Here is a 17,441-nt window from a genome sequence, read left to right as displayed (position 1 = left end):
TGAAGGGCAGATAACTATATCCAAAGGATAAGTAGCTATCCACGCAAACCTGAGAACAACCGCAAGAACAACACAATTTTCAACGTGTGAATTTCGGAATGTCTCGATTTTTACATGATAAAAGATGCCATTAGCAGGTGGATTTTGTGTCTCAAATGAGTTTCCCTTGGCAAAAGTTCATTTCCCTTGCTTCAAATTCATTTTCAGACATAATCACCATTCTAAACAACAACAAAAAAAGGAAGGCAGGAAAAAGGGAGGAAATAACTCAAATCACACCCATCAATGGAATCCAAATATTCTCGTTGAACTGCAAGGTAAATCTTCCGTCAGACGCCGGTTCCGTCGACTTAGGCTCTTAATCTCCCTTCAGACGCTGTGTCCGTTGACTTAGGCTTTTAATCTCCCTCTTGCAGGCGATGTCTCCGTCGAGTTAGGCTGTTACGCTTACGGCAGACGCTGAGACCGTTTGATGCGATCATCGGAATGACTCCTCCAAAACAACGATGATGACAATGAGTGTAAGGCTTATATGGCTGGCTCTGTATCACTTTTACACTACAATCAGTGCAGGTATTGATAAATGGTTTATGTCAAAATCAACCGCTTGTATAGGGGATACATTTTAACGGGGCAATGGTTTTCAGTACTGCATGTTCTATATAAGGCAAAAAGTGACAGATCGCAATTTTTGTTGGAGTCGACATTAAGGTAATGGAATCCAAACGGCGATTCTTGCAGAATTGCATGTCTTTCACCGCTGTCGTTCACAAATGCATAACATGGAAATAGCGTAACTTAAAAAGGGCTACAGTTGATAGAACCTTAGCCATGAAGTAGAGAGAGAATACAACCGAAGGAAAGTAGGAAACGAAACATTGTGTCCATTAATAAGGGCCCGAAGTAATTGATATTAGAATGAAACACGAATTTCCCACGCTGCATGGTTTTAATTGACTTGGTCCTCCTAATTCAGCTCTAATGAAAGTTGAGAAGTCAGTTTTTGCATTCATCTTTTTATTCATAAAAACGAAAATCTCCGTTTATTTGAAGGAGTTGATTACGGCGAGCCCTCCTCAGCCGCCTTTATGTCACTACGGGGTTAATCATAACCATTACAATTTCCTCAAATGTGAATGGTGCTTTAGCTGATCTATTTTTCGCTTATCATGTACAGCTATGAACAGACAGTTGGCCGTTATCGGACACCTGTAATGGGAGAGTTGAAGCATACAATTATAATAAGTCCACTCGACTCGATCCACCAATTACAGAATTGATCAAAATAACCATAGCAACAACCACTTATTGTGAAAGAAAAAGTGTTTTTTTCTAAAATAGAGGAATGTTATTTTAGACATTGTCCCTGCCGGAGATGTTTGTCCTAGGTGTATTTTTTCTCGGAAATTGTAACGGTTATGATTAATTGGTAACAGGACTCCGTGACGTCCAACTCTATCTGTAATCATACTCGTGATTGACAAATCGATTTTGTTAATCACTCGTCTGACTACTCGGTCCTATTACCATTATAATCAAAAAGTCATACGACAAACAAATGAAACTTCCATGGCAAAGAACATTTTCATCTTATGGCATTGAAAGTGCTTCATTTTCTGACGGCGCCAGACTTTCTCCTTTAGGCAAGCATCCTGGGGAGACCCCTGCCGGAAGGCGAAAAATTTGATGAGTTTGCTTGACAAAATTGATAAAAAAAAAAGGCATAGAAAGAATGCAAAATAAACAACGGATCTTGGTAAATTGCGAAACTTCCAAATTTAGGAAAACATTTGCAATTTGAAAGTGTATTTTGTTTTTGCAAAGGGCATGAGAGAAATACAGAACTTTAAAACGCTCGTGTAGATCGACATTTGCCATCATGAAACCGTCTATCTGCTCCGACGTAAGCAAACGCTTGAAAAAATCAGCTCTGAAATCCTTTACGGTGGAAAATTTACATATTCAACTCAATCGATAAACCAGATTATCTTGTAACATAATAATGCAGCTTTTTCTCGTATTTTTTGCATTGTCATCCTACTCCCCCCAAAAAAGTATGGGCGCTGAAAACGTACACTGACGACTTGTTAGTTCTTTCAGCTTGTAAGTTAAAAACAAACAAAACAAAACGAAAGTAAATCCAGGAAAAGTACCATTACCCTACAATTGGATGTTTATATTCTCTACGACGTTCTCTGTCGAACAATTGAAAAAAAAGGGAACCGGTAACCTGATGACAAGGTCTGAGAACTTGTTGTCATTCTCAGAATACTTTGTAAGATATGCTTTATTCATCGAACTCATTTCATTTCTTAGCAGCTGAAGAAGAATGCAGACTACTGCTTTATTTTAAACCAATGAAAGACAGAACTCTCCTCAATCATGTTATGATAAGAATAGATATACCAAGAGAAGATGTCTGCAGCATCCGATGTTTCCATGAACCCAATTGCTTGTCTTATAATGTTGGACCGCTGGAACGAAGCAACCGATACTTGTGTGAGATCAGCGACTCCACTGACGTACGACATCCGGGAGACTCGGTTCAGCGGTTAGGATTTACCTACCAGGGAATAAAGGTCTGTTCATCCGTGATTCACTCCCTAGGGAGTCGACTGAACTGTGTCTTACGTTCAAATCTCTTTTTTGTGCTTTTTACTGGGAAGAGAAATACAAAGTAGGTGTCTTAATGTAGCTAGCCGCCACTAGAGGTGTAAGCACAAGGAGGCCAATAAGGTGAGCTCGTCCACCTGAGAAGTGTTTTTAAATGTAACTTTAGGTGTATTACCTCTACTCAAAACTAAAATGTGCCACTTGAATAGACTCATTGTCAAATCATTACCAAGAGATTTATCATTTTACGACAAACCCCACCAAAAATGATGCATAAATCTGGAATCAATGGACTTCCACTCGTTCATTCTACGTAGAACCAGTTTCGTTAATAGGGAACTTAAGCAAACCACGACGGCGGCGGCAACAAGGACATGGAAAACAAAAGATCTAATTGGCAGAACAATAGCTCAGCACATGCGTTTTAAAACTTTGTACATTTCTTGGCCGTCCTATGCAAAACAACAACGTGAAATCACCTCAATTTGCGAAGTCTGCGAACCGAAACCGCGACGGCAAATTATTTTAATTTTCATTTGGAACTCACCGCTTCTTTTATACGTTATGCTGAAGTTGAGGTGTGGCACAGTATGCAGCCATTTTTGAAATTCTAATTAAAGGCAGAAATTCAACTTTTAATCGAAGTCTTCCGTGGCGCTGCCGTCCTGACTGCTTAAGATTTTGGGTTGGACCTAAGTCTATGGCATCTTTGACCAAAAAGACGATCCTTAGAGGATTTGGGTTGTGTCACATTAAAATCTATCTTGTCTCCCCCACGAGGTTCTGTAAGATTCTTATGATCCTCCCTCTCCCCCTCATTTTCAGTCAATTTGCTATAAACCACCTATTAGACTCTGCTGGTGACAACGCAAAGACTACTTCTCCATCCTTTTCCCCCTCCCCCCCCCCCCTCCTTACCCCAGGTAATAGATAATGACAGGTACGTTAAAAAAGAGTGTTCCGAAGGGTTTTCTGAGAAAATTATTGTCCTTGTATCATCAGAGTCCATGTAACACTGATGTTTGCGGGAAGAATATGACTTGTCAAGCGGGTTACACCAGCAAAGGATACCGTTGTATAAAAAACATCACGTCGACGCCATTAAACTTCAGCAACCTAGTTGCCAAAGAACGTACGTATCTTCTCTCCTTAGGTTATTTCTCTTATGAAAAAACACGACGACAACGACAACACTTTCACTAAAAACACAATATTTGCTAATCGAGAAGGATGGAAACTCTCATCGCGATTGTTCGTTTCTTTCAAATCCAAAGCGTCTAAGTTTTATTCCATGGGCGCATAATTATGTCGCGAGATGCTTTAAACTGCTTGACTGTTAATGGCGATCAAATAAATTTGATTTGGAAAAAGCGTAAATCTTCATTATTCACTGACTTGGCTTCATCATCTTACTATGTTATATCTAAAAGTTATATATTCCGTTTCTTTCTGCTCATCATGACGAGGTTAAATTGTACGGGACGCAGCATCTGTGTTTTTTTCTCTACTGTTCTGATTCGATATAAATTGTTTTTCCTCAGACTTTCATAATTATTCTGATGCACCCAACATAACTGGAGTTTACAATACATCTCAACATGACTGGGGCCTTTTTCCTGTGTACTGTGATCAGACATATGATGGAGGAGGTATCTCATATTCTGTATGTTCGGTACAAGTTACGTAATGAGACGATAAAAGAAAAAATTGGTCTCAATCTGTTCCCAGTCTTCGTTCAGTACTAACTTTTCCCTTGATCAGTGCAAATATAATTGGAGAGCGTAGTCAGTGCCTTGTGGAGACTCCGTCAGTAGCTTTTCGCTCGAGCGTATTCATGGAATTGCTGGATCATCCATTCGTTTCACATGGACGATTGCATTTTTTCCACAGGTGTACGTGACTCCCTTTTCCTCTTTTTCCATCACCTGTTATTTCCATTCGCATTCTAAGCTGCCCATCACTGCTGTTGGATCAGATCAGTGATTCTTTTTTATTTTGTTCCGTAAGCGTTAGGTGATGGGAGATTTTTCGAGATGACTTAATTCTTAAAATCTCTGTCTAATAAGATTTTCACCTCACAGGCTGGACGATGGTATTCAAAGTTGTTAGTGGCCTCTCTCCATTGGACGTCAGTGGAATTTGGTCGTCACCCTCCCTATATCATGAAAATCTCAACGAAACCTTCTACTTAACGTCAGCTTATCCAACTCATTACAAGAATCGCATTGTACTGAACTGGAAAAATTTTAACCCTAAAGAGGCGAGGAAGGTTAATGAATGAATTACCCCAAACATTCAGTAGTACACATGCTCAAGTAAAAGCATAAGCTTCATTACCTGCAAATGACGCTTGGTACTGAAAGAGCCTCTGCAATCTTTGGGATTTAAGGCGCATGAAAGACACTGCCAATTGAAATCCTTGAAAGATATTTGATTCATGTCGAAGCTGCCACAAATTCATATTTTACGCCGTTGAAAAGTAGTTCACCTTCTCAAATGTTCATGTTACTGAATACGGAACTTGTGCCGGGGGCAGTTTGAGAAACGCTTAGATCTACCATATAGTCAAGCAAGGCACCAAGGATGAGCTTTTCGGATTACTAAAATACACTGTAAACATTTCTTGTGTACCTAACCCCAGTGTATACTGCTTAATATTTCCTTTACTTTTTGTTACTTCTTCGTGTAATCTTCTAGTCTACTAAAAGGCTACAATCTTGCTACGAAAGGGCGACATGCGAGGGGCTGTCACCTGGTACCATTCCTTGACAATGAGAGCAAATTTAATACACTTGGTTATATTTTATTACATCTGGGTAAGAATACTGTTGAGCGCAGTAGCTAATGGAGTAGTCAAAGCCATGCAGGAACTCAAGCCACCAGGAGATCGTTCAGCAGTCAGGGAACTAATGAAAATTGTGGACTTGTGATCTTTTTCAGAATTTGAAAGTAGCAAATGGATTCGAAACGAGTAATTACTTGAGTGATTAGTATGTTGACTATGATGCAAACTGTCACTAGGGATACAGTATGAAGATCCTATAACCTGGAAAATCTACTCATGTTTTGTAATATCGTAATGTTAAAGTTAACAAAAATTTTTTCTTTACAAAGGGTTAATTTCAGTCGATTTTAACCTCCTTGCACCTCAGGTTCGCGTCGTTATATACAAGGACAGTCAACAAGTCACCTCCCTCAAGTTCAATGCCACTGGTACAGACAACTTGAATTGGTTTTCACATGAAAACTTAATTTACTCGCCATGGAGTGATCTCAAGATGTTCTCAACCGTAAATTTTGGCCTTCTGGGTCCCATAGTTTCCAATCGCTTCTTTGAGATAACTGGCCCTTACACTGGTTGTCAAACTGATATCGGTTGGTTGGTAGTTACTAGTCACCCAGTATGTCCTTGGGACAGACGATCACCTCAGCCTAGTATCCAATACAGCAAGCAGCGCGTGGCGTCGCGTATGGAAAATTACGGTAATTTTGATATTGAAATATTTTAGGCATTGTATTCTGTTGATAGGGTACCAATAACTAACAAAAAAATCTGTTGTTCAGTTATTACTTCACCTCATGCTATTCGAGACACCAGATTTCGTCACCTGAGCAGTTTTTTTCTTCCTGACGTAGTCAAAGACGTCAAAAAGATGAACGAACATCTTCGAAAAAACGACAGTGGTGATCGTTTCAAAATATCTTGAATGGGGCTTGACCCCTTCCCTTCCCTCCCCTTCCCCCCAGACTATTCTCTTAAATCATCAAAGGGCCACGGAAAACGGTCGAGCAAAACACGAAACTCATGATCACGACTTCTACTAGTTTGCATTTTCTTCCCATTTCCCGAAATAGAAAGGTCTTGTATGAACAATCCACATTTATTACCTGGTTCATTGTTACTGTACCTGTTTGTTTCTGTTTGTTTCGTTTGTTTCTTAGTATTCACCAACGTACAGACGTACATCCGTACCATTGACTTTTCGCATGTGAAATTCTCACCTCTGAATGAATATCATTTTAACTAGAGAATCATTCAGCCTTAAAAAAAAAGCCTCTGTTATGATTCCATGTCACAGGAAATGTTGGGATTGCAGACGTCCTCGCCGTGTTTGTTCGCTAACAACAAATCATTTGAAAGGCTCAGCGGAACCTTTTCTGCAATGACGTCTTTACCGTTGGCAATAACTTTGTCTTTGGGTATCATGATCTCTTGGTTATATCTATAGTTAAAAAACTTAGGTTACAGTTTGTATACTAAATAGTTTAAACCCAAATGTTGCAACTGAAGTTGTCGAAACGTCAGTCATTACTGCCCACAACAGTTTAGTCCAGGACTACTCTCGCCTGGACGATCACAACATAAGATTACAGGTCGCAGTTTGAGCAAAACGCTTTTGAAATCAAAGAAAGCTTACTCCTTGAGATAAGATTTTATTGAACTCCTATTCTTTGCAAATCCACTGTATTCTTTAAACAGTAAAGAGGATTAATAAGCAATTAATTATAGCCCTTGTATCATAGATTTAATTCAAAACGAATCAGCTGTTAATCAAATCTACAACTCAAAGCATTAATCTGTCACCAGCTACATTTCTGTTGGGTACGAGCTCTCTAAATGTAACATAACATATCAAATAACCACTCATACAAATCCGAGTTGCTTCTTTACAGTCTTAATTATAATTAATTAATTCACTGATTCTTTAAATCTGCCGGATAAACGTCCATACGAAATCAGGAGTACAAATATATTTAGAAGGAGTCCATATTATAATTTTGACCGAACTGTTACATTAAGAGGAAGGGTGAAGCCTCGTTATCAGCATATGCATATTCTCTATACTGCTCTCAATTTATTTCCTATGGTACTTAAAATGAGAATTTATTGAGAGTTTCTTACTTGCATTGATTTCCTTTTTTTTCTTATTACCTTAATGTTTGAATCTGAAGTGATACTTAAAGGAGAAATTAGATGCTTAGGTTGAAAGGTAGGTCGGTCGGTCAGTTTGGAGGTCTAACAATCAATCAATCAATTAGTCAAGTTTTTTCTTAATTTAGTTACATTACGTTTCTTTGCTTTGTTTATTACTTGACTGGCATCTCTGGTCTTCAACGTATGTACACAATCATCACCTCAGCAACTCCAACATCAGCTTGAAAAAAAAAAAGTTAAAATAAACATTGATAAGCAATACGTAGTAAATTATTTATCTAGATCTCAATAAACAAACCATGATCCTGATAGCTATCCATTTTTAAAGATGAATAGTGTACAAAAACATAAAAAACTACGAATCGGATTTAGTTTGCTCTAACCTTGTTAACATTTGCGAAGTTATTTTAAATTTGACACCTACCATCATTGCACAACTTTCTCTTAAGTTTAAACTTGGATCTTGTCCTTGTAATTAACAATTATCTGATTATGGTTAATTACCTTAACCCCAGAATAACTGTGTGTAAAAACGTTCTTTAAAAATATCACTTTTTAATACGTTGTTTATTGAAGAAGAGGATTTTGTCGAATAATCCCAAGAAAATGTCGATTGAATAATTCGACAAATACATCATAATATCTGGAGAGGAAATTTGCTTCAGGTATTGTTATATCTCCATGGCCATTAATTTTAAAATTGAAAGAATATCTACGAAACCATTGGACAGGGTTTTTCAGGGCACGTAATCATCACTAACAAACAAACAAACAGTTACAGGGGTATTACAGGATTTTCAGAGGCAATTTCTACCTTGATTATCATTCCATGTGATATTGTGAGTTTTCTTGCTGTATAGTATTCCTGGGACAACACCTTGTCTTCTTTCCCAGCCACAGTCAGGTCCAGTAATCACAAGCCATCCAGAGTCTAGCTCACATCCCCCGTAGCTGGCAGTAATTTCAAAGCTGCGCACCCCATGGTGGCCATCGATGTGAAAAGGAAATATGTTTTTTGCGTTCCTAAGATCAGTCCATGGTGATTGAATAAGATTTTTTTGTGAAAACCAGTCCAAGTGTGTTGTCCCTTTAGCATTGAATATGATAGACACGACTTCAGTTCCATTTGTGTAAAGTGCTACACGAGCCTACAGTGACATAAAAAAATATATATCTTTAACCCTTTCACTCCCAAGATCTTATTAGTGATTCTCCTTACTATCTGCCATACAATTCTTATGATGTTAGTTCAGAGAAGTTGGTATTGGATCAACTAATAATTCCATAATTGATATTCTTCTCTATTCTCATCACCTACCTGCTTGATATTGTATTGATGTTGTAAGGAGAAATTCTGTCTTGGTCACTTGTGGGGTTGAAGGGTTAAATGAATAAAGGGGGTAAAGTTTCTATACAAACCGTGGTGCTGCGTCGGTGCGAGAGTATAACAAGGTAATTTGGTAATATCAACCGAGTTGATAATGTGAAGTGGCCACCGTTAAGAGTTTCAAAGCTGACGTTTCGAGCGTTAGCCCTTCGTCAAAGCGTCCTGACGAAGGGGTAACGCTTTAGACGTCAGCTTTGCAACTCTTAAAAATAACTTCAATTAAGGTCGGTAATTATTGAAATTTATTTTTTCTTATCTTTTTATTGATTTTACTTCGTGTTTCTTTTGATGTTTTAATTCCTTAATTTTTCTTTTTTTGTCTGTTGTTGTCCCTACATACGCGCAAGCAGCCAAGATCTGGGATCTGCACCCAACAAATATGATCATAATTGTTAATTCTGCCCTCTTGCTGCCTAGCCTTTCCTTGTAAATTAATTACGAGAATTTAAGATAAGATAACAATTCCTACCTGATAGATTTGAGTATTCTCATTACCAGTTTGCTGGATAATGTATGGATATTATGGGGAGAAGTTTCATGTTAATCACTTCAAGGGTTAAGGGAGCCTAGCCTAGCCATTCCCACATTTCACAGCTCTCAAGGCAAAAGTAGCCAAATAGTACCCTGTATTACTTCGATGCTCATTATAAACCGAGAAACACGTTACCTTTTAGCCAAGAATGCAACGTGTAATTACGCTGAGTGTAACATCTATAACCATTTTAGAAACTTAAAATTTCCGGGCAACAACTTTAGATGGAAACAAACACTTTCTTCGTGCGAGACTTATAGTTTGGGTTCGAGCCTCAGCCTAAGTCATTTCCCCGGGTTCCTCGACAAGATACTAAACTCTCGCAGGGTAGCAGAAACCTGTCACGATCACTAAACAAAATTCTGGGTTTAGTTAACCACAAGTATAAAATGTTTCCACGTGTGCAGGAATTGAGACGATGTTAAAAAGAGTCTTAAGAGGCGGCCCAACACAGATGTAGTTAATTCAGGCTAAAAAAATCACAAAAACCTCTAGGCTACGATACTAAACCCTTTTACACCCTAACATCAGTATGCATATTCTCCATACTGTTCTCTCTACATTTCCAAAGGTGCTAACAAGGAGAATTTGTTTAAAAATCAAGAGCTTCTTTAGTTGATGATCATTTCTTTTATTCTCATGACCTTAATGTGCCATTGTGGAGTGATTTTCTATGGTAAAATTAGATACTAGTCACTCTCAGGGGTTAAAGGGTTGAAACCGTGAAGGTGTATAACAGCTTTGGTAAAGCACCAAAAAAATTAAATCAACAGATTATTCGAAATCAAATATCCCCCTATGTTTTAAAAAGTCTTAAGGTTTCCTTTTCTTTACTTTATTTCCTTTTGCAGATTGCTGTTGAGCGGGAAATTGGCGCACGGCCGGTCATACATCATCTATCTGCGCATGCCTCACACTTGACCAACCGCTGTGTTGAGTTTTCTATAATTATCTCACACCCTATCTAGGAAGATGTAACCCGTTAGGTCAGCACAGCGTGTTAAGCGGTATTTACCTCTTTAGGACTGAACATTTGCCAACTTTGTACTATACGGTTTTTGTAGTTTCCTCGGTAGGATGAGGTGGTATCTAGGACAGCGGTAACATTTTCTGAAAATGTGTCGGATGAATTCCAGAACTCCCCAGCAGAAAATGAAGAATTTATTCCACCAATAACTTTGAATATCATCATCCAACCTTGATTAAAGAACCAAAAAAAGTGGTTTTTAGAAATTTTAAGCTTCTTGCAATCCAAATTTTCCAATTTTGAATTATCTCCATGAAACCGCGATTTGAACGCGTTTTTAGTTTATTTTCTTACCGCTTTTGCCTCGTGTTAATTTGTTCCAGCTTACCCTTTAATGGTCTTAAAATTTATGTAAAAGTAAAAACATGAAAGTTTTGCATTTAGAAACAGTTTCAGACTGAAACAGTCCTAAATACTAAAAACTGCCTACTTCATAACCTTCTCTTGTTTTTTCCGCCTCAATAACTGGATATTACATTGTGAATGTTTTCTTTTGACACTAAAGTTTGCTGCCAAGTGACGCAAAAGACAGAAAGAACAGGATGAAGTCTATGTCAGGCAATTTTGAATGGGAATAGGAAAAAAACCGGGCGCGCAGCAAACAAAGCGATTTATTGAGTTGAACCATTTGGTGCTTAAAAACCTTCTTGCTGTAAACTTCAGATTTTTGGTGGCGAGACTGTCTCCAATGCCCTGATTTATCTTGTAATGACTGTTTAGGTATCAACATTGACTATCAGTGAGACAGTGGGAAAGGGACGGAAAATCATCCACCTAGGAACTACAATATCTTAAATCCGAAGGTTTTCGTGACAAAGTCGCCTCACTACCTCAAAACAACGACTCCTACAAAAACCACTCAAGTATCTAATTCATGATCAGTGTGACACATACCTCCACCGTCCGTTGTCTGGTCGCAGTAGACAGGGAAAGGCCCTGATCCGTGATTGAAAATGTTGTAAATCCCAGTTTTCTTGGGAGCTTGAGAGCAGTTCTGAAGCTGAACGGCTGGAAATACTACAAAATACAAAAAAGAGGGGAATGAATCTTGCTATAGGATATTTGGTAAGTTACCGGTTTTTTTGTTTGTTTGTTTGTTTGTTTTTTTATTTTGTACCATCGGATGAACTATGCCCAGGAGTGGGGAAAAATACATGGATACAATTCTGTAAAGGCTGCTTTAACCATAAAATAAACTTAAGGAAAATCTGCAGATACTTTACAGACATGCAGCGCAATGGCGAATCTTGCATCAAATTTAATAATTTAAACTTACTTTTTTCACAAAATTCTCCAGAGTAACCGCTCTTACAGATGCACTCGAACATCTCCAGTTTGTGTTTGGCGACAACGCAAGCTCCTCCGTTTTGGCATGGATTGGAAGAACAAGGAAACTTTAAAGGAAAAAGGAAAAAGAAACATCACTTACAGCAGTTATTTTTAAGTCGTTTAATGTTGAAATGCTGTTTAATGATAGCGAAAGATCCTTACCTTAAAAGACGAATAGTGATGCCAACTCTTACTTTCTTTGAGTTTTTCGGGGTCGTTAAACTTGTTGGTGGACAGTAATTCACACCACTTTTTTCCTTCGGCGGCAACGTTCACAGAAACGCAGAGCGGGTGGTCAAGACATTTTAAGATGCATTCAAAGACGTCATATCGTGTAATTATGTCAATTCGGGGTACATTTAGATAATGGAACTTGTCCACTGAAAGCAGATTCTGTCTTGAATTCTGCCCATACGCGGAATCGAAATTAGTACGAGTATCTGTCGGTTGAAGATAATTCTTAAAAGTTAGGATATTCTTAACTGTAATTATTTGGGGGAGAAGAGTACTGATTCCTGCAAAATAGAAATTTTGAATAGGAGTAACTGACGTTTTTGGATAGATTCTTTCCTTTTACCCGAGAAACTGCTGAAATTAGTATTGTTTCTATCAATAACGAAAGTTCACCATGTTTGCCATTATATTACGTGTTCACGTTACCGTGGGAAATCCAGTTTCTCTCTTTGCTTTAAAGGTTACCCCTCATTTTGACGAGTGCCTTGAGAAAAACAAGTTACACGCGATTTTCACATGAAACCAAAATAAACTAAATAACAATGAATAGGTTATGCAATGCAGAATTCGATTAAATTGTAGGCTATTCGACTTTGCCTCTGATCCTTTAAGGCGAATGAAGCTGGTTTACAGAAAAATGACCAAGAGCTATTCTAGCGAATTAATCACAGATTAATTGTGTGGAATGGTGCTCAGGTATTAAACTAAGACATTTGGAGGCCAAATTTTGCGAAGTACTTCTCGTTTATTCTAAAGGAAATCAGTTTTTCTTTATACTTTGAACTCCTTTACAGCATCTTTAGTCTTTTAAGGATGCTAAAAAATTGCCTCTTGATTGCAATCGAGGCAGATGTGATGTTTAGACCAAAGAAGTCATACGTTGTGTTGAAAACCGCTTCTGAATTTCCGTGGTGAAAAAAACTATGTCAAAAAATTAGATTCCGTCAGAGATTAAATCCAAAAATATAAATATCGTGGAGGCTTAACTTGTTATAATAAAGATGTTTTGTTTCGTTGATGGTATCACTATAACATGAAAACAGGATAATGTAAATTCTTTTTTTTTGTTTTTTTTTTTGTTTTTGCAACCGTTGACTTGCTGAGTGCTTTTACGCGTATGTAAGAATTATTTGTTGAGGAAATGTTTGACTCGGTTTAGTCTAAATAGCTGCAGGTAACCAACGGTTTTGTTTAAAGTTGGAAAATGCGCATACAGATGTTACACACCTGCGGGAATCACCTGAATTTGTACCCAAAATTGGCTTGAAAAGTTTTTCTTTTCACCCTATTTCGGAATGATGATGTTCAATAACATATTTATGTCAGGAGAGGAACTGCTTGCATTTTCTCCTAAAAAATATTACTTAGTTACGAGACATCCATCTACAGAATTGAATGTTAATTATAAAATTGTTAGCATGTTCTTTTAGGCTTAAGTGAGGCAGATGTGATGTTTAGAGTACGTGGTGAAAAAAAAAAATATGTCCAAGTTAATAAAAGTTTATGACGCCCTAAAAATTAGATTCCTTTAGATATTAATCTAAAAAGGTAAGAAACGAAGAGGCTTCACTTGCTATAATAAAGATGTTCTGTTTTGATGGTGGTAAATAACATTACATGACAATAAGATAATGATAAGTTTTTTTTGCAACAGGTGACTCGGTAATTGCTTTTTCGTTTACGTAAACAGTATTTCCTAAGGGAATTTTTGACTCGGTTTAGTTTAAATAGCCGCAGGTAACAAACGATTCTGTTTAAAGTTGGAAAATAAGTATCCGGTGTTACTCACTGGCGGGAATTACCTGAATTTGTACCCAAAATCGGCTCGTAAAGTTTTCCTTTTCACCCTATTTCAGTATGATGATGTTCAATAACATGTTCATGTCAGGAGAGGAACTACTTGCATTTTCTCATAAATACCTCACTTAGGTTACGGAGACATCCACCAACGAAATTGAATGTTAATTAAGAAACTGTTAACTTGTCCTTTTAGGCCTATATTGATTGTTTTTACAAGGCTTTCCTACGTTGCTGAGCCTTCAAGTACTGCAAAGTGGAATAATTGCCACCTCGGTAAATTCCTTCATTTGTGAGATTTGAAATTTCGCTTGTAGTACTCCTCGTAAAACTATTCTGGGTGAATGGCAGATAAAAGTTCATTATGTTTTTTTTTTAAGTGCTTCCTAAGTGCTTTTTCGTGTATGTAAACATTAATTTTTGGGGGAATTTTTATCTCGTTTTATTTTAATAGCCGCAGGCAACTAACGGTTCTATTTGAGGCTGGAAAAAGCGTTCCCAGATGTTACTCACCGGTGGCAATCATCTCAATTTGTACCCAAAACTGAATTGGCTCGAAATTTTTTTCTTTTCACCCTATTTCAGAATGATGATGTTCAATAACATGTCTATGTCAGGAGAGAAGCTGCTTGCATTTTCTCATAAATATTTTACTTAGGTTACGACACATCCATGTACGAAATTGAGTGTTAATTAGGAAGCTGTCAACATGTCCGTTTAGGCTTATCTTATTTGTTTTTACAAGGCTTACCTACGGTGCTTAGCTTTTAAGTCCCGCAAAGCGGAATAATTGTCCCTTTGGTAAATTCCTTCATTTGCAAGAGTTGAAATTTTGCTTGAAGTACGCCTCATAAAAATAATCTGGGTGAATGGCATATAAGAGTTCGTCATGTTTTTTTAATGAGCAAATGAGGTAGCACACTTGGGCTCACAACTTCTCTAAAATTATTAAAATATACTATCCTCCAATTATAAAAGATAAAACAGAAATGTCTGGATGTGCTCTTCGGTAATTTGTTGCGATTTCTTACGGTGCGATTTTATCGCATCGCACTTTAATTTTTCCCATCTTCAATAGTTCACGAAACACATACAGCTGGTTATTTAAACAAAGTTTATCTTTTGTTTAACAAAAGCGAGTTCTAAGCCATCTTCTATTTGGCCGAACCTTTCATCTGAACTTTTATTTTTGTGAACAGTGTCAGAGGGCCGAAAGCGAATAGTGGAAGGACATTCATTCAATTAAATCAACCCCCCTATAGAGAATCCTCGAAATCCAATGATTAGGTAAAACCGTGGTTTCGGTTAGTTTGGCATCGTGCAAATAACCGGCCCATTATGTCAAAGAACAAACAGCAGTATATGCTAACGTGCTATTTCCATCAGAAAATTGAAAAGCCGCCATCTGTATCTTGCAGGAAATATTGAAAACACGATAACAATGAAACCGTTGCTTTATTTTCTGTCAATCGTGCCTCTTTTTTTACGGTAGTAGTGAAAGATTCGATTTCTCAGTTTTCATTTGTCAAAGAACATACGTGAATAACCAACCTTGTGACCAGGCAATCTTGGGTATCATTGAACACAGCTCCAGTAACAGAAAACAGATCCAAGTGAAAGACATGGCACAAAGTCATACAGACATGGAGTACAAACTGAATTTTTCCCACCTGTACTAAGCGTGATATTAGCTTCATTTAACTTCTTGTTTACTTTTCAACCTATAGCTGTCTAGAGTTCTGTATATGTGCCTTTTATGGTATAATTTTATTGAACAAGAAGTCTATGCAAGGAATAAATATGAGGAAAATTCAAATATTAATTTTACAGAATGCCAAAGCGTAAACTCCGTTTCCATGGCCAGTTTCGCTAAATAAAGGCTGCAAGGATGAAAGGCCATTAATTTTCAAGGTTATTTCTCTTACTAACTTTACGCCTATCCACCGCTATCGAACTTATACAAAGTTGTTTGAAATTCCCATCTTATTTAAAAACTAACACAACAACTATAACATTGTGTTAATTAACAAATTGACAAGAATATTAATTATTTGCGTTACGAAGCTAAGCAGATATTTTAGTCCTGCACGTTCTGAATGGCAATATGTGTTTATCAGTGAGTGTTTCGATATGTCTTAAGTTATGTGTTAACTAATTTCAATAACGGTATATAAGTGTTGAGTAATAAGAACTAAGAGTTAGTCCGTCGGGTCTGTGAACACATCTGGAAGGGCAACTAGCAGCAACTTGATTATTAGTTTCAAGTTCTCGATAAGATGCATTAAGCCTCGAACGCCATGAAAAGTAGTTCCTTAGAGAGAGCGGAACGCGCGTCAAAAGAAGGTATTGCATTAGTATCGAAAAGAATAAAGGCCATTAAGCTATTTAATAAAAGCGATTTTCGTTGGCAAGTTATGGTCAACGAATATCTATCTGACAAGCTCGCGTCAAATTCTGATGACGAAAAGAAAATGTCTCGAGCAGAGAGAATAGCGGATAAAGATAAGCGTCGTTGGCAGTAACAAGCCACTTCTTCTTCAAAACCAACGAGTTACAATCAAGCACTTTGGTATGATTTTGCAGTCATTTTGCGTATAACGTTAAAGCAGAAGTTTTACTTCTCAACATTTCATTCAGATTATTCATTGGCTGGCATCCTTGGTCTTCAACGTACATACACAACCATAACCTCAGCGCTCCCGACGTCGGCTTGAAAAAAGAATATAACCAAAAAAACTAGCGATAAATAATACATAATAAACTATTTATTGAGATCTCATTAAATAGATTGTTCACATAATACATAATCCATAATAAGAGATAGATGGAGAAAAGAAAACAAATAGAAATTTAGCAAAAGTGACCTTTTCCGAGGGAAACCGGATTTAGAGCACCGGCCTTTTAATCAACGGAGAAGTTAAATTTCAGATGACTCGTGCAGTCATTACACTTCTCCTCTTAATTTCCTACTGAGATTTTGCCCAGTAATTAACAATTGCAAATAAATTCTGACACTCAGATGAAATAAAGAGGGGGAGGGGGAACGCTGAGGCGTCTTAAATATCACTATTACACCATATTTATGAAAGGTCGACATGGCAATCTGGTGAGTACTCTCCATTTGACACAGTGAGACCCTCCCCCCCCCCCTCCCCCCACTCCATCCCGCTTCAAAAATCCTGGTCACGCCCCTGAAGAAGAAAAGGAGATTGCCGAGTTATCCAAGGAGGAGTCGAGTAGAACAGTTACGACTATCTCAGCAAGTTATTACATACCATTATATCTGCTTTAATAAAAAAAAAAGGAATAAAAAATGAATGGCAACGAAACCATTCCATTAGGCCTGTTTAGGAAATATCTCGTCATTTCCCTGATTTGATAACAAAAACAAACAAACAAACAAACAAAAACAGTAATAAAGGTGTTCCAAGATTTCATACATCAATTTTCACCATAACAGAAGTATTTCAAGATTTTTACAATCAAGTTCTACCTTGGACATTATTCCATGTGATGTTCTGAGTTTTCTTGCTGTATAGAATTGCCGGCACAGGGTGAAATCTCTCCCAGGCACAGTAAGATCCCC

At 37.5% G+C, this 17,441-nt stretch overlaps 2 protein-coding genes across 2 annotated transcripts; one reads left to right on the top strand and one right to left on the bottom strand.

The window, feature by feature from the left end:
- The first annotated feature begins 67 nt into the window (after positions 1–67).
- Positions 68–7,507, top strand: LOC149041484 (uncharacterized). The gene is made up of 8 exons (XM_089214616.1): positions 68–317; positions 417–573; positions 2,317–2,579; positions 3,616–3,745; positions 4,155–4,262; positions 4,695–4,892; positions 5,719–6,096; positions 6,693–7,507. The coding sequence occupies exons 2-8, from the start codon at positions 507–509 to the stop codon at positions 6,734–6,736; spliced, it is 1,188 nt and encodes a 395-aa protein (XP_089070742.1). The 5' UTR covers positions 68–317; positions 417–506; the 3' UTR covers positions 6,737–7,507.
- LOC149041483 (uncharacterized) lies at positions 7,032–17,441 on the bottom strand. The gene is made up of 8 exons (XM_089214171.1): positions 17,349–17,441; positions 15,407–16,564; positions 11,987–12,264; positions 11,772–11,889; positions 11,390–11,512; positions 10,484–10,665; positions 8,364–8,697; positions 7,032–7,769 (listed from the first exon to the last, which is right to left on the bottom strand). Exons 2-8 carry the CDS (start codon positions 15,477–15,479, stop codon positions 7,726–7,728), a joined length of 1,152 nt encoding a protein of 383 aa, XP_089070297.1. The 5' UTR covers positions 15,480–16,564; positions 17,349–17,441; the 3' UTR covers positions 7,032–7,725.

The sequence above is a fragment of the Pocillopora damicornis genome, chromosome 8, assembly GCF_964200805.1.
Source record: "Pocillopora damicornis chromosome 8, jaPocDami1.2, whole genome shotgun sequence".
Lineage (NCBI taxonomy): Eukaryota > Metazoa > Cnidaria > Anthozoa > Scleractinia > Pocilloporidae > Pocillopora > Pocillopora damicornis.
The sequence above is the reverse complement of the archived record's forward strand: the minus strand, read 5'-3'. Positions and strand labels throughout refer to the sequence as shown.

Coding starts and splice junctions, on each gene's coding strand:
- LOC149041484 (XM_089214616.1), top strand. CDS start 507: ATGATGACAATGAGTGTAAGGCTTATATGGCTGGCTCTGTATCACTTT. Junction 3,746..4,154: donor CAACCTAGTTGCCAAAGAAC/GTACGTATCTTC, acceptor GTTTTTCCTCAG/ACTTTCATAATTATTCTGAT. Junction 4,893..5,718: donor GGCGAGGAAGGTTAATGAAT/GAATTACCCCAA, acceptor AAAAATTTTTTC/TTTACAAAGGGTTAATTTCA.
- LOC149041483 (XM_089214171.1), bottom strand. CDS start 15,479: ATGTCTTTCACTTGGATCTGTTTTCTGTTACTGGAGCTGTGTTCAATG. Junction 11,890..11,986: donor ATCACTATTCGTCTTTTAAG/GTAAGGATCTTT, acceptor TTTCCTTTAAAG/TTTCCTTGTTCTTCCAATCC. Junction 11,513..11,771: donor TGGAGAATTTTGTGAAAAAA/GTAAGTTTAAAT, acceptor TGTATTTTGTAG/TATTTCCAGCCGTTCAGCTT.